The sequence below is a fragment of the Cygnus olor genome, chromosome 2 (assembly GCF_009769625.2).
Source record: "Cygnus olor isolate bCygOlo1 chromosome 2, bCygOlo1.pri.v2, whole genome shotgun sequence".
Classification (NCBI taxonomy): Eukaryota; Metazoa; Chordata; class Aves; order Anseriformes; family Anatidae; genus Cygnus; species Cygnus olor.
The window spans coordinates 30,519,647-30,544,560 of NC_049170.1; the positions used below are offsets into that span (position 1 = coordinate 30,519,647).

Here is a 24,914-nt window from a genome sequence, read left to right on the forward strand (position 1 = left end):
TCAAACACATTTCTGGGCACATGAAGAAGTCAGCCAGCATGGATTTAGCATGGGTAAACCTGACTAAAGTAATTGCCTTTTGTAATAAGATGAGTGGATTTGTGGACAAGGGGAGGAACTGCAGATATTGATTACCTCTACTTTAGCAAGCCATTCAATACTGTCTCCCACAGTGTTCTTGCAGATAAGATGGGATGTTACTGTCTGGATGGGTAGGAAACTAGATGGGTATGTAAAACTGGCTTGATTACCAGGCTTAGATAGGGGTGGCAAATAAGCTGAGCTCTATATGGTTACCCACAAGAACTGGAGTACTGCAGGGGTCTATCTTGGGACCTGTCCTTTTTTTTTTTTTTTTTTTTTTTTGTCCTTATCAGTGACCTGGAGGTCATTCTTCAAGTTTGCAGATGTCACATAAACTAATGCTCAATGGCAGGGCTGCCTTCCAGAGGAATCTAGAGACTAGGCATGGACTGGCAAAATTCAGCAAATCCCAAACTGCAGAAGGAATAACCGTTGCAATGATACAGGCTGGGGACAGACTGGGAGAGGAAAAACTCTGTGAAAAAAGCACCAGGGGTGGTGTTGGAGGACAGCAAGCTGTGTATGAGCTCACAGAATAGCCTGGCAACATAGTCCAACAGCATTCTCAGTCATATGAACAGGAGCAAAGCCAGTAGCTTGAGAGAAGTGACGTCCCCCTCTTGCTCAGCAATCAGAATGCATCCAGTTTAGAGCAGACCTGCCCTCCCTCCCTACATGCACATACAGTATAAGACAGACAACAATACATGGGAAGTTCAGCTGACGACCACCTAGACGACTGGGGGCTAAGACCACTTGCTCTGTGAGGAGAAGCTGAGGAAGATAGGCTTCTTCAGCCTAGAGAAGAAATGGTGGTGGTGGTAGTGGGTAACCTAATAGCAGCCTATCAAGGCCTATAAGGAAATTACCAAGACACAACCAGGCTCTTCACAGCAGTGCATAGTGACAGGATGAGAGACAAAGAGTGTAAATTGAAACAATAAACATTCAGATTGTATATACAGAAAAACTCCACCATGAAGACAGTCAAGCACAGGAACAAGCTGCCCAGAGAGACCATGCTGACTCTATTCTAGGAAGATTTTAAGACCCAACTGGATAAAGTCCTGAGCAACGTGATCTACTCTTATAATTGACTCTGCTTGCTGTAGGAGATTGAACAAGAAAACCTCCTGTGATCCTTTCCAGTCTGAATTATTCTATGACTATTCAATGAACTGCCCAGAAAGTTATGTAAGGCTGATTTGGTTGGTTTTATTTCAAGGACTATGAGAATAAACAATCACCAGTCATGACAGAAAAACGAAGAAGGTCCTCAAATGATCTGACAGAACATTATGGTTAATGAAAGTTCTCTAGCATGGAGACTACAGAGAATTTGCTAAAGACCTATCTGGTAACAAGGTAGACATTTGGAAAGAAAATTTTGTTGAGACAGAAGAAGGAAGAAACATTTGCAAAAGCTGGGAATTTCAAAATAAACAGCCAGGTTCCAAATATACAATATCTGAACTGAAAAGAACAACTGAGACCTGAAACAGAACTACTTATGAGCCTGTGAACTGATGTGCTTTCTCCAGAGACTGCCTTGCCTAAGACTTTCTTCTTTGGGTTTCCTTCAGGTTATGATGTTCTTTTTAATTCTGTAATGCAAATCCTGAATGGAAATAAGTTATTGGAGAAGCTGAGAATTAGGTTCAGGAAAGGATGCAAAGGATATTAAAGTTTTGCCTTTACATATATTCTCCTTTCAACATTCTTTGTCTTCTCATTTCCTGATAAATAGCACCACAGCACTTATTGTCTGGAATCCTCTGTAGGAGAAGAGAAACGAGTGGACCAAAGGAACTAGTCTGAGGCTGAGACATATTTTTCATTTAATATTTATGAATATTAAAAAAGATGAAACCACTCCAAAACCATTATTAGCTGTTTTCAGTAACCCTTTCAGAACAGCCCCAATTAAAATCCATTTAAGAATACTCTTTTTATAATGTATCGATTAAAGAAATAACTGCAATACAGACGGTAAAAAGCCAACCAAGTAGCTGTATACTACTCTCATTGTACCTTGGAGCTTTTTTGGTGTGAGCAGGAGCTACAAGCAAGGTATGAAGAGTGATTATGACCTTTAATATCTATAAAACAGTTCATATAACATTTGCAGACAGCTAATTCCAAAAAGAGGAAAGGCAATAATGGTTCTTTACATACATCATAAAAGAGACGTCCAAACGTTAAGGGTAGACTTTGTTGCAATTTTTTTTCTTTTAATTACATAATGCAAGATATTTTAATTTGTGTTTACCTCCTCCCCATCTCAGACACCTTGCTAAATCATTTCCAGTCCCAAGAGGCAGAATAGCAACTGGAGGATGCTTAAGCAAGTTTGCTTTCTCTGTGAATAAAGAAGGAAAAACATAACTAAGGAACAAAAATCTAATTGCTTGGTACCAATATAGTAAATGTGTTACATTTTCTTTCAGTGAAAGACAGTGATATGTATTTTACACATGAGATTCTGCTGTCTGTTCAACAACAAGCATTTCATTGAGACATTCCATTGTGCAGCCCCTTCCCCAGCCAATATTCAATCCTTAATCCTAATTTACATTATTATCACATGGACTTTTTTAATCCAAGGCTGTGATAAACATACATAAACAATGATATTATATATTTTTCTCAGACTGAATATTTTGTGCTCTCTGTTAGTTTCACCTATACCATTCCCAACTAGGAATGCAAAATAGTATTAGTTCAGGGCAGGAATAATGAAACAAATCCTTCAGCTGGGTGACCAAATTTCTGTTTAGCTGTGTATTCAGTTGGATTCGTGTGCAACATGACCATCATTACCAAAGACTCCCTCGACCCAACACCATGGTTTAGCACATTAGGAATCAAATCTACTATTCAAGATAATCATTGATCAAGATAAACATCTCATCAAGTCTCTAAGTCAATATTTTGTATTTAATAAGAAATATTTTGAAATGTATGTACTCAAGAGTGTCTTTTTACTTTCAACCTTTAATTTTCTGGTGTTTCAAACCAAAGGATCTCTATTCAAAATCAGATGGGGAAACCCTTGTCAAGAAGTACAACTTTTCTAAAGTGGGGCAGATATTCTCCAAATATATTTCAAATATATAATTTGTCAAATCGTCCATTTAATCATCATGAGTGGCATGTCTAGTTTAAAAGTAATATTTGAATAACTAAACAATCATCTATTTTGTTCATAGAATTATGTGTAGTTACCAACAATTCTTAGCATTTATACATCAAATTTATACATCCAGTTCATATAGCAGGGTCACCTTGTTTTTTATCAACTTCTCTCTTCAAATATTTAGAAAGATTTAGCATTTACAATGCCAGTGTACTGCAAATTTGTAACAGGAGAGAAGGGAGAAGAGAGGAAGGGAGGGGAGGGAAAAAATTTGAAAGTCTCAAATTGAGGAGAATTTTTTTTTTTCTTTCAGCTAAAATGAATTTTAAGTCAGAAGATTAGGGAAGAAAAGATCAAACAAGAATGTGTCTGTTTCTCTAAAAAAGGTGATTTTTTAAACTTTATACATCTTACTCATGTCAAAAGGCTGTTTCCTAAAAGGCTGCATTTAAAACATATTTTCTGCACCTATGGAACAGATGGATCCTGGATCTTCCAAATTATTTTGTAATTCTGCACCACAAAAAATGCTTCAGAAGTTAGTATTTTACTAAGACAAAATGCAGTCTTTTCTTCAAATAATGTTGCTGAAAGGTAACTACATGACATTTTAGATCTCATGAAAAAGGCGATGACACAATTAACAGCTACAAAACTTCACCCCTTCCAATTTAGACAGTTCGCCTGACGTTTATGTACATTGATTTACAATTCTGAAAGCTATTTGAGAATTACAATAAATAGCATGTATTTGCAAAAGGACTTTTTTTACCTCCCCTTCCTTTTTTTTTTTTTTTTTTTTTTTTTTTTTTGGTCAAACCATGATCAGAAATATGTCTTTGATACTCCATGACATCATTTTCACTTAGGTTTTCTGGTCCACAGTTCCCACAAAAAAGCACAATTTTTAACACTCTCCAAACAGTAAAGCTGAGTCTTTTGGCCTCTCTTCATCTCCTTCCTCAGTTCCATTGTCAGACATTCCCATTATTTTCTCTGCAGTCTCTCTAGTGCCCAATAAACAATGCTGTGGTGTGGAAGATATGCTCCCTAATAATCATCAGGAAGTTTGAATCTGCAATATCTTGACCTCTGGTCCTTCCTAATTATTTATACACAGAACTTTATGGCCAACTGACTGAAAGAACTCAAAATCTGAAATGATGTACATATCCCACAGCATGGGCATCTAAATGGCTGTAAGAACAATTCTTTTCAAAGGACTGTTATGACATTTTCTCCATTATGGAATAATGGAACATAAACAGAAATTTGGTAGCTGCTCTGATTCAGTATAGGGAACAGACTTTGAACTGAAAACAGTTTTGATTCAAGTTTCTTGCCTTCTGGGAATCTGCAGGACTACGAACATTGAACTTATCCAGGGATTTTGCAATTTTAATACCCTTAAAAATAATAATTTCTCAAACTATTAAATTTCAAAAATTTAAATGAACATCTTGTGTGAAGTATTTGTATCCACATGCTGGTAAATAGTAAAGAGCAGTAAAATGAAATATATGAGTCCAGCAAAACTATGTAAACTCTGTTGATTACCTATGCAATCCAAAATCCAGCCTACTGTTCCATCTCCACCACATGCTAGTACTCTGAACTCAGGAACATCTCGGAAAAAACTTAACCTAAAAACAGTAAATGAAGATATCTATTTAATTAACATAAATTCATTGTGCATTATTCCTACATTTTATGGCTTAAGACATTTCATTTAATACTAAATGACAATTTAACACTTTAAATAATAATCACCTCTGCTGATGCATTCATTTTTTAAACAGACGACAAATACAATCCAACAGTGAATTATCTGGTAAATTTCATATACAACTACTAATTCAAGGGTTATTATGATGCACTAATATTAGAAAAAGATGGGAACTAATGGTTAATCCAAATCTTTGTGCCACTTCAAAACTTGTTTCAAACTATTCTCAGAAAACATTATCTGCTTACTCAGTTGTAAATGGCTATGTAGTCTCTCTAGACAGAGAAGTCTAAGGTGGCTGAATATATTAGCCACAAAACTTTCTTGTGAGGTGGTGCCTATAAAAGCATATGAAAATGGCACATTTCTAATAGTACACTAATACATAATAAGCTGAGCATCTGTGGTTGATAAAAACAATTTTGCACCATGGTTTAAAACAATATGTGTAAGCATCAGATTGAAAGCACCCATTACATCATCCTGCAAACTATTTTAAAAGTGCAAGATCTTTGGTAATATTTGCCCAGCTATTTCTGCTTCCACATACATTGAGTGCTGAACAATATCACTGCATCATTATGCACTTTATACAATACCAATGTTCCATCACGCTGAAAAGTGAAGATATATTAAAAACATTCTAAGTTGCAATATTTTTAATTTAAAACTTTTTTTTTTGATAGCTTTTGACATGTACTGAAATTATTCCTTACAAGTAAATTGTAACTAGCCAAAAACCTTACAGTAATTTTGCTGAATTATATATATGCGTCTGTATGGCCATTCAAATCTATTCTACTCTTTAATGTCAAAGTCATCTTAATGCATAGTTTAAAAGCTGGTGACCAGATCAGATTTCCAGTTTGCAACCTCACGATAAATGCACAATCATTATATTGTGCACAAATTCTTAAATACAAATAAATATACTGAGTAAGTTACAAGTGTAATATAAATAAGTGTATAAGTTACAAGCTGTTTCCCATATGAAGCTTTGGTTCTGCTAAAGGAATGGTGTTCCTGTCTCTAGAAAGTTTTCTTGTTTTGTTTTTAAATGTCTCTTTTTAAAATGAAGAACAAATGAAAAACTACAGAGAAAAAGAAAGAGCATGTGAAACAGAAGGGGAAGCGCAACATTAAAAAAAAAAAAAAAAAGTTATTTAAGATGTAGAAGACCATAGACAGTATAACTTCTTTTTTAATTAGGTCTAGACAAGAATTTCAAGGTAAACAAATCTACATAGATAAGTCCATCACATTGTTGTCCCACTCCTAATTTCCTCTGCTCAGAAGAGCTGTAACACATTAACAAGTATCAAGTACAATGTTTCAAAGATGCTTACTCATTCTGTGTCAAACCCAGTTTTGCTCTTCTCATCTTTTATGTTCTACTTGACGAATCTGAAGGACAAGTGCTGTAGGATCTCTTCTGATCCAAAATGTCATGTGCCAAATATGTCTGGTTACTCTTGGAGAACACATCTTCTATTAAGTATGTGTGCTGAAAGACCCTCTGCTGGAAGTCACATCCCATCACAATGAGAGCGAGCAGAGAAATATCCTGGCTCACAGGTGTGCCTCACCATCATTTCATAAGAACTGGCAAAGGGATAAATGCTTTCCATTACCAGCATTCCCACTTTGACCCAATGGTGTTGGTTCTTTAGAAAGTTAGCAGATCTAGTTATGCTACTTCCATCACTGAGGGTATTTCAGATTAATTTAAAATGAAGTTATAGAGGTGAGGGCAGGGTACTAACTTCTATTAATATTTAAGCACTTCTACCATATGTAATACGTGTCAAAAAGAAAGCTGGGGGGAGTGGGAATAATAAAAACAAAAACAAATAATCAATCAATCAAACAAACAAAAACATTGCGTTGATGCTAGTTTTAATCCAGATAGGAAGAACATGGACCTAAACCTCAGACAACTTTTTATAAGCAGGCATCCTCACCATATGACTTTCAAGGCATAACGTTCATTTAAAAAAAAAAAAAAAAAGTGGACTCAATCTGACAAAACTGTCAAAAAAATTCTCACTAAGATTCATTCATATTTCCACTGGAGCATTTTATACACATAGTGAATTTCCCAAACAACTGATCTCATAGTACAGAATTAAGTGCAAATGACCTTTTCTTTTTATGATTTTAAATATAAAAGCAATATTTATATTTGCATATTTTATATAATGCATATGAAACAAATATAAAGTTTAATATATTACATATTTGGTGTGTAGGTTATATAAGGATATTCCACACAAATATAAATATTTAAGAAATAAATATATATATATAAAAGTAAATATATTTATAAATTTAAATGTAAATAAAGCTCTCTTACTGAATTAGAATATATAGCCTACATTAAGAATTTGTAAGGGAAAATATTTTTCTGTTTCATATGGTTTCAATCAAACTCAGTAAGAGTTATCATTGTGAAGAAAGACAGATTTCTTAATAGAACTTGAGGGAAAGTGTAAGTATTGCCTATCAACATAGTTTTAGTCAATTAGTATCTTAATAACAACTATTACCTCTTATCCACAGAACATTTTTAAATGGTTTGAAAATAAATATTGGAGAAGAACATGGTAAAAGGGTTTGAAGCAGACATAAAACAGTGGAAGTCAAATAACAAAAATATAAAATAAATCTTTCAATAGGTCTCTTTCCCCAAAAGTTTTATCTCTACCATATATATGTATATAAATATATATATATATATATATATTTAACAGTTTAGTTAGATGATTCCTCTACATAGCACAATGTGGATCTTACAGCAAGCATGGCATGAATTACAAAGGACAAATGTCCATTATGGCAGCAACCTTGAAAGATATTACATAGAATATGAAAAACAGGTAAAATAGATACTTCAAAACATACTTCATCTGTATCAAATTAATTTGTACTGTAATCCACACGCAATATAGTTATTGTTTTTTTTTTTGTTGCTCACTAAAAAAGTTGCCATTAAAAGTTGCCAAAAACATTACCTTCAATTCAAAAAAAAAAAAAAACCACATTCCCCACTTTACAGATAATATTGAGATATTATTTCATATAGATTTGATTTTTGTAGACATTATAGTAAAAGGCTTTTCTACATCAGAAATTCAAGTAGTCAAATAATAGAAAATAGAAGAGCTAGAATAGTACATTCAAACATTATGCTGATACAGACTGTAACCCAAGTAATGCCTACTCTTCAATCACTTGCAAACAAGCAACAAGAAGGATCAGCAGAACTTCTCCTACTAACATCTTCTACCACAGGACACACAACACTCCTATAAGCTTGGGAATAAAAGCTAAAAAGCCACAACTATAATAATACCAGGAAAACAACAGAAATAGTGGCTGCCTCCTAAGGCCTTAAAACAGCAGGATATTTGCTAGGTAAGTTGTTAGATGATTCTTAAAAATCAACCATTTTTCTTTCTACTGATTAAATACAAACAATCCCTAAATTTGGCTTACAAGACACTGTTACACGTGACTGTATTTCTATCATCAAAATTGACTAGACCATCTAATTCTTGTCTGACGATCAAATTGTTATACCATTAACTGTTGCTCCCTAGCTTTTACAATACTTCCCAACTTTGCACATTGTGCAAATTTCATAACCATACACAGAGTTCTCAGGTCAGGGTCAATAATTAATACAGTAAATAGGATCAATCATACTGAGCTGAAAAACCTATCAATAGATATCTATCTTCATCTCAGTAGGTCCCTTGTAAATTGACCTGGTTTAGTCTGAACAAGTTTCTTATCTCCTGGTAGTAAAACAAATTAAATTAAACCACTGAAGGTGTTTGATACCAGCCTGTTTTTATTATTATTTTTATTTTGCCAGACACAAGGATCACACACAGAGGCAATTATTGAGTTTCTGCTGATAAATTAGTAATTTCCACCTGAAAGATGGCAACTGTTTCAACTACCTATACTACTCCAGTTCAGTTTCTCATAATCATCTTATCAAAGCTATATGAATACAGAGAACCTATTAATGAATCAAACAGAAACACTAAAGGATTTAACTATTTGTATTTAAATCATGTATATAATTGATTTATGCACTGATAGCTCTCCCATATTCTTACAGAATTGTTTTAGGAACTCCTGTCCCATTCAAAGTAAAACTATTTTAAAATGTAATCAACAATGCGTTCCATTAAGGTGTCTGCACACACATTTTCCTCCCATACCTGGTAGTAGTGCACTATACAAAGATTTCAGGAATCAGCAACATAAGATATCACAGTAGTAGGACTATAAGATATCCATCAGCCAGCCTTCTTCACCCAGAATAGATGAAAAAATTAAAACTGCTGATAGCCCAAGCAAAGAATAAGACATTGATATTGGTATCTCAGTAAAGTTATCAACTAAATGTAAGGTAAATTGTAAAATATCAGCAGATATTAAAATACTACATAACTTGGTAAATTTCTCAATTGCAGAGATCAAAGTGGGGAAAACAAACAAACAGAACTTAAGTATCTGTCCTACGGTAGAGAAATTTCCTCTTAAATGCTCTAAATGTTATTAGAGCTACTTCAGCTCTTAGGGATAAAATCCATGTTTACTGAGCTGCTTTTACAGATACCCTTCAGTAATTTGGATTCAGTGTTTGGAAAAGGAGAGTAATCTAGAAAGAGATGATCAGTATAATTTCAAAATACTTTTGTCTCAGCTTCTTAGCCAATATTACTATACACACCACAGGAATTTTGCCAACTATAACACTTTTGTCTAACTGTAATCAGATGCAAGACTGAAGACTACAGAAGCTCTGCAGTATTATTTATGGAAAAAAAATTGTATTAACTGTTATTTATGTTATGACTTCTGTTTTAAAACTTCCATATTCCCAGTAATAAAGTAGTCTGGTTTTAAAGGTATTGAGACAATAAAATAATATTGAACAAATAAATATGTTAAATTTTGAAACTTTTAAATGTTTGAGAAAGTGTGGCATAAATCAAATAAAGTAATATTATTTTAAAAAATAATCTTGAATGGCATCTGTAACTTTACCAATAGTATGATAATTATGAGTGAATTAGTACTTCACTTGCATATTGGAATAGAACTTGCATTGTGTGTGAATGGAAGTGAATAAAAGATAAACATTCACCCTAAATATCACCAACTCAAAGAAGTAACAGCCTGCTAAACCTTTTAAAAAAGATTTACATTAACAAAAGGCTAATCTGTTAGATATCTCACAATTCATGTGAACTCTATAATTTGGAAACCATCCACTTGTGAATTCACAATGCTGGGCTTAAATTAGCAATTTCACTGATTTAGATGCTCAGCTCACTATGATTTCCCCTTAAACTAGCTATCCAGATGAAAGCACCAAGTTGAAAGTCAGAGCAATTACACTGTTGCAATGTTTACCCCTTTATTGTACTGACCATACTGCTGCCATTTTACCAAACAAACAGAATACAATCCCTGACAAATGGTTATTTTGTTTGGTCATTGAGTATATGAATGTAAACAAAATTCAGTTTTTCCTTGTCTAGACTGACAAGCTGAGCTGGCCATGTAACTGGACAACACACACTTTTTATCCTCGTTATAAAACTCAGTTACAGTTTTGTATATATTGTAATGACATTATTCATGAGACAGTAATTACAATAAATCACTAATAAAAATAGTTTCGGTAAATCCAGTTTATCATAGTATGGGACAAAATATTCCTCTCCTGGAATGGCATTTGAATGTGCAAAAGTTAAGTAGTAGAGGGGTATCTTGCAGCTGAAAATACTGTTTTCAGCTCATAATTTCTAAAGATAAAGGTGGCTACCAATTTCATATCCCAGGCTTGCTAAAAATGATGGCACAATTAGAAAAATATTATCTCAGTCTTGCAATAAGTGACCATACACAATCACTGGTAAGCTTCATGATTACAGTGGACATTTTAACAGAACAGTAATTCAAGCCAAGACTCTGTGTCAGATACCCCACACTGAAGACATCAGTCCCTATCACATACTTCACACTCAAAAATACCATGAATATACCTAGGTTTTCTGTAACTGTTGCTTACAATGTATACCAAACTATTTTCACATTATAGCAATAATATAATAATATAATAATTATGGTCAGTAGATGGCCCCAAATTATTTTGATATGGATATTGAACAATAATGATAGTGTAAAACCTATGATCTTTGCAAGAATGAAATTTGCTTTATCTGCATAATACCCAAAAGACGGATAGCAACCTTACTGATTTGAGAGAGGTATGTGCCAGTCAGAAGAAGGAAAGCAGAAGCACTTGTGGGAAAAGTGAATCAATAAATGCTGAGTAGTGGATGTCATAGGTACAATGAATTCCAAAAATAACTTAAAAATGATAGTCAAAAGCTTACTTTGAAATGACTGAGAAAAGGGAACCAGTTCAAGAAGGCAGGGGGGAGGGCAGGAAACTAATAAGCAGGCTAAAGGATGGGGCAAAGGCTTTTTTAAAATAGATTTTAGACAATAGGTTTTGTGGGTGTGGCAAACTCACCAATGAGTTTACATCATACAAGTAAAAATATTGTTAAACAGCTGTTTTATAATATATATTTAAAACCAAGTTTCATGTGTTAAGACTCACTGAGTTCTAAATTCTACTGATTTATGATGCACAACCATAACGTAGAGTTAATCATTAGAGTACAACTAATCCACCATGGCTTGCTTTGCCCTTTGGCAAAAATATAATTCTTTCAAAGAAATATGGATCAGGTCCAATGTTTTGTTCAGAAGAAAATAACTATGCACTTATTATCTTCTGAAAGTATTCTTGGTGTATATGTCTTTCCACAATACTCTGTGAATTCTCAATGTCCAACAGCAAAGAAATACTTCAGCAATCAATTCCAATAATCAGGGGAAATAGTGTAATTTTCAAAATAGGCCCATTGCTTTGTGAAGGTATAAAGGCCCAGGTGCTGTAGATTCCCAACTAAATTACAGAGTAAGTTGTAGGAATTCAGTTTGGCTGTCTTGGGCATCTTTTAAGTGGACAGAATTTAAGGTTTAAAAAGGCCTGCTGATGTAAACTTGTGGATAGAATTTAAAAAATACATGCTCTCCAAATTAAATGCTTAAGGGAGTAACAAAGAAATACAACTTTTGTGGATATAATTTCTATTACACTGTATAAAAATAACATAAATTAGACATTTTAAATAATAGATTTAAGGGAACGGGAGCCTTTTCAGAGGGACAAAGCCTTTGTGAAATGGTGACCTCTCTACAGAGCCATGTGGGTCTGTGGCTGACTGCTATTCAGCCAGCTATTATTTACCTCTCTGTGAGGTGAACAATAACTGAATTTCAGATTCTTCAAGATCATTAAATCCACAATAACAGTTGTTGTCAGAAGTAGAAGACTCCCATAGAGATATAACAACCAAACAGGGAAACTCTTTTCAAGGCTAAAAACACAGGTGCTAGGCACAAATTACACAATGTATCAGCCTGGCAATTTTCATGTCACTTTGTTAACTGTTGTAGTCTATAACCGTGGAGTACCTTTTATGCCTATGTTCAGCTGCCGAGTTTTCAGGGTTTCTCCAGCTCACCCATCTCCCTCTGCTCCCAAATAACGAATGTCTAAACCATTAATTATTATACCAATGTTTAAAGCATACTGTTGCCCTTTGGCTGAGAGCTCCTTGATTTTCAGGCATCGCAGCAGGTCAGCTTCCGTTGTTGGAAAAGAATCAGTGTCAGAGGGTCGGCTTTACTGTGATTTATTTGAATCATTGCAATGTATTTTTATATAGATTATGTACATGAGTTGACATAAACAACTCTGAAAACCTTCGTTTAGGCATGCAAAGAAACTACTAGAAACATTTTTTGCTACTGTCCCAGCAGTTCTCTAAGTACCATCACATCTATTATGAAATTAGGTGACACATCCACTTGAGCAACTGGACATTCAGATGGTGATACTAAATTCACTGACAGCTTGTTCAAAATATTTTACCACTGACCTTCTACACATCAGCATATTTATTAAAAAATGTACAATAGCTGATAATCAAAACCCTTTTAGTTTTAGTTTAGTTTAGTTTGTGGAATGTAATAGACTTGAAAGGGGAAGTGGAATTATAAGTTTCAGATTTATAAATCAGATTTCAAAGAAATTCAAACATGGAACTAGTGTCCCTAGGCTATACTTTCTCTGAGCAAGGACTATTTTAACCTTGTTCCAGCTCAGGTCTGGTAAGGAGCCCTTTATTCCAACACATTCCTGTGAAAGAACATGGTTATCTCATTGAAAAGGAAGAATGAATAACCTAGAATGATTGCGCTGTTGACATTTTCATGAAATCCAGCAGTTTCACAGTCCCCCTAAGATTTAGGATATTATGGGTCTCCTTGTTCTATTGTTTTTCTCCATTATTTAAACACCTATATTTTCAACAAAAAGGAACTGGAAATATTAATTGAGAGTAACCACAGATGTTTGGAATTCAAGGTAGAAAACTTATGAATGTTATCATCTTGGTTGATGACAACATACCATCAGAGAGATATGATCATTAATAAATAACTTCTGGGTTAAAACAGACAGTTTGGCTCAACTGAAAACATGCAAATTCTACTCTCATACTATAAACATTTTACAGGTTGAGTAAATATGTCTGAAAGTAGTGTTCAAAAGAAAAAAAGCTCAAAATAAACTCAATTAAAATCTATTACAATAATCATAAATTGTTTAAAATAAATACATGTTATGTTTATCCCTTTCCACTCAATTACAGTAACTGGCATGAAGGATACACTTTCGTTTACCTCTGTGCTGTACAATCCCCTCACTGTTTCATTTCAACCTGATTGATGTACATGACAATACTAAACAAATATAACATTTTGACTGACAGTCCAGCATAACTGGCATTATAGAGGTGGATGAATGAATGGACAGATGGATGTATGGGCAGGTTTTATTAGGCAATCCAGCCCTCACAGAAAGGAAAACAAAGACTGGTAAATGAAATACAGAGTTTATTCAACTGCTTTCTTAATTGACAAATTTATACAGCCTACATAGTATTGCCAGGGGCAAAAAGTGATGGCAGGAGATAAACTGGAAATTTAGGATTATTCATTTCTGTGGAATGAATTAAAAACATACCAAAACAAGCTTAATAAAATGCAATCTCTGTTTGAAAATTAATTAAAAATTGCTTCAAAGTGACTCTGAAGTAAAACTATTTAGATTCCTAATAGGAAGAAAAATTGAAAATATTTCCTAAAAACACTGTTATGGTTCAAGAGACTAAATTGCTTTCAGTACAGGGTTTGTCTGAACTTAACACTGCCCTCTTGTGCTTCTTCCTTAAAATACGTTTTCCTTTACATCACAAGATAATGAAAACCAGAAGACAGTTATAAACAGAAATGCAGTCACTAAGTGGTTTCTGTGTGTGTGTTTTTTCATTTGTTTGTTTGGCTTTGTTTAAAGCTTCAATTCAGTGAGATGAAGTTGAAAATAAATATTTAATTTATTTTAAAAGTTGTCCTCTCAATCTCAACGCATGGCATTTCTAGTTTACCCTACGTAAAACAATACTGGTTACTAGTTTTATCTCAGTTAAAATTTATTTTAAATTCCTGAAATAACTTTATGCAATTTTTCTAATCTAGTTACTTTTTGGAGTAAGATTATTTCAATTTTCCATACATCTCAAGATGAGTGTAACAAAACAAAAAATGTTTGAATAATCAAATGGCAATAACATTCAGTACAGGATAAATTTACAGGCATGAAAGAAATCAGGCATCTCATGGATGACATTTTTTTGAGCAGGTTTTGCCTATTCTGCAGGTTGCACCTTAGCCACACCGTAGCTAAGACAGACACACTGTATTTGCAGATATCCAGAGAATTCAAACTTCAAAAAGGATAGGAGCCAATTCACTTTTCAGTTTCATCAACACTATACACATCCTAAGTCTAACATAATGAATGAATGGACAACTGATGTAGAATGGTTTTAATAACTTCCTGTATATCTGGCCTTAAAATATGCAGTATTGGCAAAAATTGTTATAGCATACTCTTTTCAGTAATACACCCATGACAACTGAAATATGATATTGCAAAGCACAAAACATGTACATTTCCACTTTAATCTTTTTCTTCCTCCAACTTAAAAGGAAAAAAAATTAAATCTATAAACTTCTCTATATAAAAAGAATCCCAAGATTTTATATATATATATATATATATATATATATATATATATAATTCAAGCAATAGTGTAAACTTTGTCAGTGAACATATATCTTTTAATATATTTCTGTAATGTTTCTCATTGGTTTAAAATTTCATGTCTGTGTAACTAAGTAATATGCAACCCATACACAAAATGGTGCATGGACCAGATAATCAGTGCTGGCCTGTTCTCTTCTACCAAGGTACATGCTGCTCAAAAAGGAGACAATTTGAAGTGGCAAAAATTGATACACTGTGATTCACTTCCATTCACATGATTGCAAAATTGAAGAGTCATGTTAGACAACTGACTGCAACACTATCTGATTCAGATAACACTTTAGTCCCCATAAAAAGTCACTGCCAACATAATTTAGTCTGTCTAGTCACTTTCTGCCCCACTGCATACCCCTAAGATTATGGAATGGATAAGGAGAGCTCAGCCAGAGTAATCTGAAACAACACTCTGTAACTGACATGCATAAGAATATATATATATATATGTATATATGAACACTCTCTGCATTACACAGGAACATATATATGTGCAAAAATGTGTTTATGTAAAAGAAAACTTCAAATCAATCTTTGAGACTGTTAGATATTTGCAACATAAAAATAACCCCAGCTGAACTCAGGTTGCTAATATAGCAGTAAAAGCTGCAAATAAAATGCAATTTATCACAGAGTTCTTACAGTGTACTGCATGGTTATCAGTAAAACATATGATACATAGTTTTATTTGTACATGTAAACAAATAATACCTGTAAATTTCTGCAGCCATTCAGAGGTCTGTAGCGTTGATATATTCAAAGCATGCTATATGTGCCTCAGTCTGTTCATTTGATTATGTAGCATTTTATTAAATGAGTTCCTGGTAATAATATTAACTGTAGACTTACCCTGGCATTGGTCCATTTCCAGCAAGACTATAAACTTGACGAGGATTTAAAAGGTACTGAAATTTTCTATAAATTCTGAAGAAGTAAAAAAGACAAAGAAAAATATTTACTTACATGTTTTTTTCATTTACTTTGTGTTTTTTTTTAGCTGTCAACCAAGCAATTAAAAAGTTAACATCTACTATAATGATTTGAATGCAGGATGTCATTTATAAAAATAAATAAATAAAAACAATTATAATTTATACAGACTGTATATTGTGGGAATAAAATTAAGACAGATGTGCTACAAACTATTTACAATTCAAATGCCATGTCTAATGATAGAAGAAAAAAAGAAGATAAGGAAAGACCCAAGAAAAGGTGAGTCAAAAAAAAAAAAAAAAAGAATTTGAAAGAACCCTGTTAATTGTTGAACTAACTCCATGGAAAAGGATATGTATCCCTGAATTTATAGCTAACACAAAATTAAAAGCATAATTAACTGCAAAAGTAAACACTCTGTCACCCACCAAAAATGTCCCCATAGGTTGAACAACATTCTGAGAAAGCAAATCAATTGTCAACTGATTAACTGAATCTAACTCTAGAATTTACACTTCCTTTGGATTATACTGAAATGGGAAAAAAAAATGAACAAGATTCAAATACATTGTTTAAGTTACTTAAAGTACACAACTTAAAATTATATGAATAATAGAAGGGAACTGAAAAGCAGGAAAAGCTTTGCCCTATCCCATAAGGAACTCCCAGAAAATCTTTCCTTATATGGTAAAATATTTCTAAAAATATTACTTTGCAAATATGAGGTTAATTGTCCTAAAAGTATTACAAATGTGTTGTTTCTTCATTAAGAGCACTAGAAATGTATTTTCCCACACTGAGGACAATGTGGTATCTGCACAACTTCTTATACAGAAGTACATGAAAGTTTGAGCTTTGAATAAATGAAAATATACCTGGGATCTATGACAATGGCTTGAATTACAACCCATTGTCTCCTGCTTTTAACTTTAAGGCTAATGTACTCAAGCTACTTCATATTTTAATATTTTTAAGAAAACAGTAATTGTTTTTTTCCACTGAAATATCTCTTCCTTTCTTTTTACTGCCTTAAATAAAATAGAAGCATAACAAGAGCTGAATTTATCTTAAAATGGCCACATAGCTTCAAATTCAGGAAAATAAAATTGTCTAGACACAATCTATGTGCACATTGAGGGATTTAAAAAAATAGAAATGCATAATTTATCAGGTTAGGTGGAAGACAAGGATGTAAGAATACTGAATACAAACAAATTTTTAATTATCTGTAAAATTGCCAAATTGGAACATTTTCTTAACTTCTCAATTATTTAGTGATATCAGCTTCTTCATGAAGTACTATGTTCAAACACACTCAACACAGTCTATTCCTGATGTCATTCATGATAGAAAAAATCAGTATGAAATGACTGGTTTCACTTTGCTAGCATGCACATCGTTGCCAACCGTTGTGATGACAACTGAATCAGACATTTGACAGTGGGATTACAACACAGTATATTTCTATGTCATATGCAGTATCTAACTGATGTAAAAAGATCCTATTTTTTTTTTTTTTTTTAGTTAGTATGTGTAAATTGCTTCTCTGTGACATAGGATTTAACCTGGTCAAAGGGCCAGCTAATTTAACCTGTGTAGCTGAACAGGAGTTCTTGAACAGTATTGTTAGCAAGTCCTAAAGGCTTAAGTGAGTTATCTACCTAAAGATTAGGTGCTACAAAACATAGACATTACCTAAAGCTCACAGTACTGTTGTCAGGTATCAGTGAAATGCTATAAAAGTCTTTCTAGTAAAGACAGAGCCAAATCCTATCTCTAGATCCTATCTTCAGCCAAAAACCTGGAAGTCCACCTGCAGTAATGAAGACTACATTGAATCCTACGTGAATCATTACATGCCTTCCACAGGTACTAGTTGAACATCAATAGCAGATAATCACTTTCTGACAACTCACTGCATATGTCACATCATGCTTTAAGTTATCATAACATATTTATATACGCTAGTCTGTGTAAAATTCATAACTTGATGATTCATATCAGTTCATATTAACAAAGAAGAAGAAATTGTCTGTAAATGTTTGTCTTCATATTAAAGTGTAACTAGACCTGACAGTATGGGCCATTCAAGACCAGGAAATGGGTGGTAATTTAGCCTTCCAGTTTTATGTTTGTGGTACCAAAATGCCTACTTGTTTCTAGATGTGTTGCTTCTGCATGTAAGGAAGGGATTGGACATGGTTGCTTTATGACTGAAGATTTGTTGAAAGCCATGAGACAGAACACTGGGTAATGCCAAAAGACAGCTTTTTGTGACAGAGTGCAATTCCATGAACAAAGCCAGTTTATTAACCTACCACAGGTCACCGCGACCTCCAGCTTGTTCTAAACCCTATGACTCAGCTTACCAACAAACAAGTGTTTCTGTAACTGCTAATGGGGATATTCTGTGGTAACTAACAAATCTGAGCTAAAATTGAAATCTTCAGAACAGTTTCTCTGTTGTCATTCCCCCTCACACACACACTTAAATCATGCCCCTGATCTCATATAAACCCCAAAACAGCTGCACTAGCATAGCTGAGGAGGCAGAAAATTACAGCAGAAGTGGCCAAGAGAACTGGGATTATCCATGAACAGCTTTGCTGCTGAAGATAATACTCCTGATTGCATCTGACTGCTTGGGATGAGTTCGACTGAGCTACCTTCCAAACTAATAAAATCATTCCTTCAGAGGGAGAAAAGAAATAGACAGAAACCTGTTGGCAATTCAAAACTGGTAGTGAAGTTGCCTGCACCAGGGAAAAAGCTGGCCATAGCAGTCAGTACCTTGTGCCAACTGGGGGATGTATCCTTTCAATCATCTGGGGGATGGATGATTCAGGATGTCATCACTTTAGGCTTGATTTATCCTTAATGACAGAGAACAAAGAAGCAAGGCCTCCACCCCAAAAGTAAAAGAATGCTAGTGATCTCTCCTAGATATAAAACATTTCAAAAAGATCATTTGAAACCGCTTCTATATTTTGTCTCAGTGTTAAATGAAAGATTAGAAATCTAGATTAGTCATAGGGTAGGAGGGAAGAGCTACTCTGAACCAAAGTTATTTGAAAACAACAAAGGTCAAAGACATCATCAACCTGTACTGCACAGATACTAGATGCAGAGTCAGCAGGAAACATCAGTTTATGGAAGCTGATCTCCAGTTCATCCAACCGCACATTTGTCAAGGAAACAATTGTTTAAACTCACCTGCTGGTCAGGTAAATAGATTGGAAAATGGGGAAGGGCAAAACAAAGTAATGAGTATGGCAAAACATCAGCATGATTTAGAAGCACTCTTATGTGAGAAGCACTACCCTTAACAATAACAGTATTTAGAAGCACTACATGCCTTAACTAGTTGCCAGTTGTATATATATATTCTTTCTGTTGAAATCAAATATTTTGTCAATGAGGTACTAAATTCATCCATTCTATTCACAGAATATTGAAAGCTGCTGTCTTGATGAGTTACAACTTAGTTACAACTTAAACGCAGACATACAGGAATGCTAGCTATAGGACAAAATGAAAATACTGTGCTTTTTTTGCCTTTTTTTTTTTTCTGACTAAATGACCCGAAATGTCCATTTTATGCACACTTACTGAAAACATGTTACAGTGGGATACGTCTGGAGGAAGATATCTGATTGGCTTTGCTGAACCAGTCCAAACTCATTTTTAATTAAAATCTGTTTGTGGCATATGAAAGTGTTAAACTCATCAACTTTAATTCTAATTTGTTACTTTCTCCATAATAAACATTAAATTACACTTCTGTTCTAATTTGTTATGTATACACGGACTACACATTGTACTAAATTGTTTAAATAAATTAAAAAAAAAATTGTTTAAATTCATTTGCATTTCAGGTGATGGGCAATAATATTAATCTCTTTATTTAGAAGAAAGTACATCTGGATTATTTTCATAGTACTCTATTTTTCAATAAACCATGAAAACCATAGCATTATTTTTTAAAAGATGAATCTGCTCATGAAGAACATGATATTTATCACTATACCTTTTGCAAAACTCTGTCTTTCTAACATAATTCAAGTATTAAACTATACTGATATGATAATCTATATATGATTTTAGAGAAAGTACTTTTGTGTTCTGAATGAATTCTTTCTACACATTCATTTCCCATCACCCATCTGTTTCAACTCTCAAAAACCACAACTGAAGCATCTAACTTTGTTTACCTTAAAGAGATCCTCAGTTCTCTTCCTTTGCATTTTAGAAATTTGGGGGAGGGAAAAAAGAAAAAAAAAAGTAAAATACAAAAAGAAGTGGCGAGAGTATTATTGGGGAAGTGCATTTATTCAACTGGTTGTCAGATGGATGCATGCATGCTCTGTAAGACTAAGGGCAATGAAATAGGTTGGGTTACCATATGGCAAGGCATAAAATCTCATATGGGGAACTGTGGGGAACACTGGAGTCTTGACAGTATCTGCAATAACCTTTCTGCGTTCAATGAAAGTCGATTAGAAATCATAACTTCATCTATCGTGATCTCCCAAATACAGAAAATCCTAAGTAAAGAATGAAGAGCAGCTCCCAGAAAAAGATCACCTTGATCTGAATAAGTCAAGATAATGACATTCTCATCTACAAAAATAAGGGTGGTTGGTTTTTGGGGGGTGGGGTGTCATCTGGTCACCCTCCTCCCTGTTGTGAAAATCATGCTTTTGTTGCAACCTGTCCTCTACTCCTAGCTCAGGTTTCTCAATACCTGACCAGGTTGCAAAATCACTATAATCAAAAAGCCTGGTGAGTCATCATAACTGTTCATCTTACAAAGCTATTTATGTGTTGAAATGTATTATGATTTTACTTTTCACTACATAAAATGTCCAAAATACTTTGGGGAGGGAGGTACTCCTCCTGCCTTTTTAGTTGCTGACTGTACAGCAGCCAGGTAAAAATCAGGAAAAGTTAAAAATATATATATATAAAATATATAAATAAATAAATATATATATCACATATACACTGTTACCTGAAAATGTTTTCTTCCCTGAGATTAAATCTACAAGTCAATATGTAGTCTTAACATCCTTATTTTCTCATTGTACTATGTTATTTGTATTGATATGAAAAGATAACACTTAAAAGGTAGAAGGCAACACCTCATAAAATATTCCACAAGTGGAAGACTACTCCATTTTTATATTTTCAAATGTTTTTGAATCTAGTTTTAGATCAAATCATGAGATAATACCTCTTTCTGGTGAATGACGAGATATGTCTACATGACTATGTAGTTGACCTTTTCATGTGTTTCTTCCAACACAGAAATACTGAGTGCAACCTGGACACATTAGTATGCAATTTAACATTATTTTGTGTGGCATCAAAGCCAATTTAGGAGATTCTCATACTTCACTATGTCTACCAATTGGTGGCTGCCCTCATGCTATACACTTCAGTATGCAATGACACCTATAAGTAATGATGTTAGTGAATTATGTGTGTATAAGTCATTATTTTATTTTTTTTAAAGTCATCTGACTTCTGTGATCTGTATGGCACCAATAACAATTTCATTAATAAAAACTGAAAAGTGTCAGACTGCAATATGTGAATGGAAATAGGAGTTTGGACAAGGGATAAAGTTTTAAATTTACTTTTACCCTAAAGAATATCTAACATTACATGACATCCCTTGTATACATTAAACCCATTCAGATAGTGACCAATTCTGAGCTGGGAACTGAAAGCTGTAAAACAGTATTTCATTAACTTGTTTATAAGACTATAACTATATTAAGTGTAGCTCTCAATTCTACCTCTCAACTAGATACTTCCAGACTGGATCCCTTATCTACTCACTTCACATATGTACTGTAAAAAAGACAAGCTGAGTGCTACCGCATTACCCCCAACAATGCTCCTGACTTCACAGAAGTCTCACTACAATGTCTGAAACAAGAATAAATGTTCATGTTGTAAGTGTCACCTGTTGGCTCGTAGTGTATTGTCATGATTGCAAAGGCAAGTTTTTGAAATTGTTTATAGTGAATCTTTTAGAGTAACTGCCTTTCACATGTTGTTGGCATTGCTCATATCTAGGTATAGGGGTATAGGTATATCTAGGTACAGGGTTCAAATGATCAGCTCATAAATTATAACATCTTCTTTCAGAGGTCTTCACGTGCAGTTTTGGCTAAATGTTGTTCAGCTCTTAGAATTGTCCTAACAACTACTTAGTAGGATTTAGTCCCTTTTGTTGGTTTACTTTAAGAGACACTCTTTGAAATAAGTTATCTAGTGGAATAAGTGCGAAAAGAGGTAGGGGAAGCTGACATATTTGATTGGTTCCAAGCTTTAGAAACAGACTGGATCCCTTCTTTTTGGGTATCCACATCACCCAGTATCCACACTTGTCATCTTCAGCCTGATCTTGACCAAAAGACTGTAAACTTTTTCTAGGTTTGAAGGATAAATTATAGCACTGACATCGTAAGGTAGGCTATAAAAATCTATGGATTTGTGTGTTGATCAAAAATGACCACAGATGTTATCATCTACTTGTGATTCTAAAGTACACCGAAAAATCAACACTTCTACCAGAGTTTGAAGAACAGTTACAGCAGGAAAATGTTACCTACCTCTGTTTTATCATACCTCTGATACACTACCATTTGAGCATAAACTTCAGCATTTTGAATTTAAATCAATGTAGTTACTGACATATAAAGTTAGGCATATCTTTAACGCCTGTGTGACTGGACTTTGACATTTCAACTGATTGTCAGAATGCTTCCTATGAACAGAAATCAACAAGTTTCTTCACTATAGGAAGAGTGACTTCCTACATTCTTCACTTATGGAGAGACTGGAGAGTCTATTTACTAATCTCTGAAAGGCCAGTCATACATTAAAAAACAGAATACTACTTCCAATTTAAATTATTGGATTTTCTGCATAATTATTACAGAAATTAAAAGAAAACTGATGTAATTTCAAAGTTACTATATACAAAGTCAAAATGTAACAAATCATCTTCATGCAAATCACACTAAACCATACACTGAATAGAGATACTCTTCCTGATATTAAATGAAACTTGCATAGAGCTCTTCTAGTTTTTAACAATAGAATTGATAACTGCATGCTAGTTTTGTACCTCTTATAAACAGGGCAATGGGATGTCAAAATGTGAGGCATAACAGAATAAAATAACGGAATAAAACTCCTATTTTGGATTTCTTTTTATACATAAAACTTAAAAAATCATTTTCAAATATATCACATAAATCAGATGAGAGAGAGAGAATTAGCCTTACCTTTCTCCTTGTTTCCCACCACTTTTAGGATTGACAAAAACTAAAAGTGGATGAGTGCCTGGAACTGGAGTGATCTAAAAGAGGAATAATACAGCCACTCATTAATGCTGTGTTTCATTCTTTTTTTTTTCTTTTTTTAAATCTATAGTAGACAGAAAATGAAAGGTTTAATGCAAACTCTATGTTATGCTGTATAATCTATTTGGAAGAATACGATTTGCAATAATCCTAACTTTCTTAATTTGCCACAAATTACAAGTGTGATATATATGTATATATATATATGTACATATATATATACACACATATTTAATGCTAGCTGTCCGTCTTATAGCTGTAATGCCATTTTAACCTGTAACTCCACTGAAACCAATACTGATATGTAGATTATATCCATCAACAGAGAAGAAAACTTCAAATGCAATAAATACATTATTGATTCTGAAAAAAAGAATAATTTCGGGGGGGGGAGGGGGAAGCCATGAAGAAATTGTATTTTGTAGTGAGAAGAAGAAATAACGCTATACTACTCTAAAGGTGAAATACTACAAAATGAAATCTTAAACCCAATACTTTTTTTATTATTATTTTAACAAATGACAGAAACTGCGATATTTGACATGATATGAATTCACACATTTTTAAAAATATATCAAACATAATAATAATCAGTTCCTTTAAAAAGCTTAGAAAGCCGGAAAACTTAAAAAGGAAAGAAGATGACAAAATGTGAAGGAAGGACAAAGGTTTAAAAACTAGCACCTTCCTTAAAGGTAATAATAATAATTTCAGATTGCTGTAAGACATGGGTGTTCACTGACATTGCTCCAGACTTTGAAGAATGTAAGAAACTTACAGCAGATTAAGATCTCTCTCTAGCATTTGCTTTTAAAAAAACAGTTAGATTATTCATACAAAAGAAAATAATACTAGAATGTTTAAAAGCATGCTAAAAAGCACACTAAAAGTTTAAAGTCAACATCTCTAAAGTCACACACTAACAGCTTCAGAGATGATAAAGCTTAGACTGTCTCTGCTTCAAAATGATATACTGAAAGTTCTTGCACCGAATCCATATTCAAAATTCCCGAAACAACAGAATCTTTTCAACTGAAGATTTCACAAAACATAATTTAAGGCAGCAGGAAAAAACATGTTATCTGAGTCCTATAGGCGTCCTATAAGCATAGGCATATAGTCCTAACAAGCACCTGAAAGAAATTTTCTTCTAGTAGCACTAGAAATTCAGCATTACCGTGTGGACTCCATCCATAACTTCATAAACAACTGATCCTATTCAGATCATATATACATCAAATAATAAGGAAAAATTCCAGCAAATTCTGGAATTAAACCTAACATAAAACCAACCCTGCACAACATTCTGTCACAGTATACTGTTTCAGT

General features: G+C 33.7%; 1 protein-coding gene across 1 annotated transcript in view; it reads right to left on the reverse strand.

Annotated features, from left to right (window-relative positions):
* DGKB (diacylglycerol kinase beta) overlaps window positions 1–24,914 on the reverse strand; it is a 357,454-nt gene that overhangs the window by 207,948 nt on the left and 124,592 nt on the right. The window contains 4 exon segments of the mRNA XM_040548594.1: window positions 2,354–2,443; window positions 4,778–4,863; window positions 16,123–16,197; window positions 23,508–23,581. Coding sequence (XP_040404528.1) covers window positions 2,354–2,443; window positions 4,778–4,863; window positions 16,123–16,197; window positions 23,508–23,581 — 325 coding nt within the window.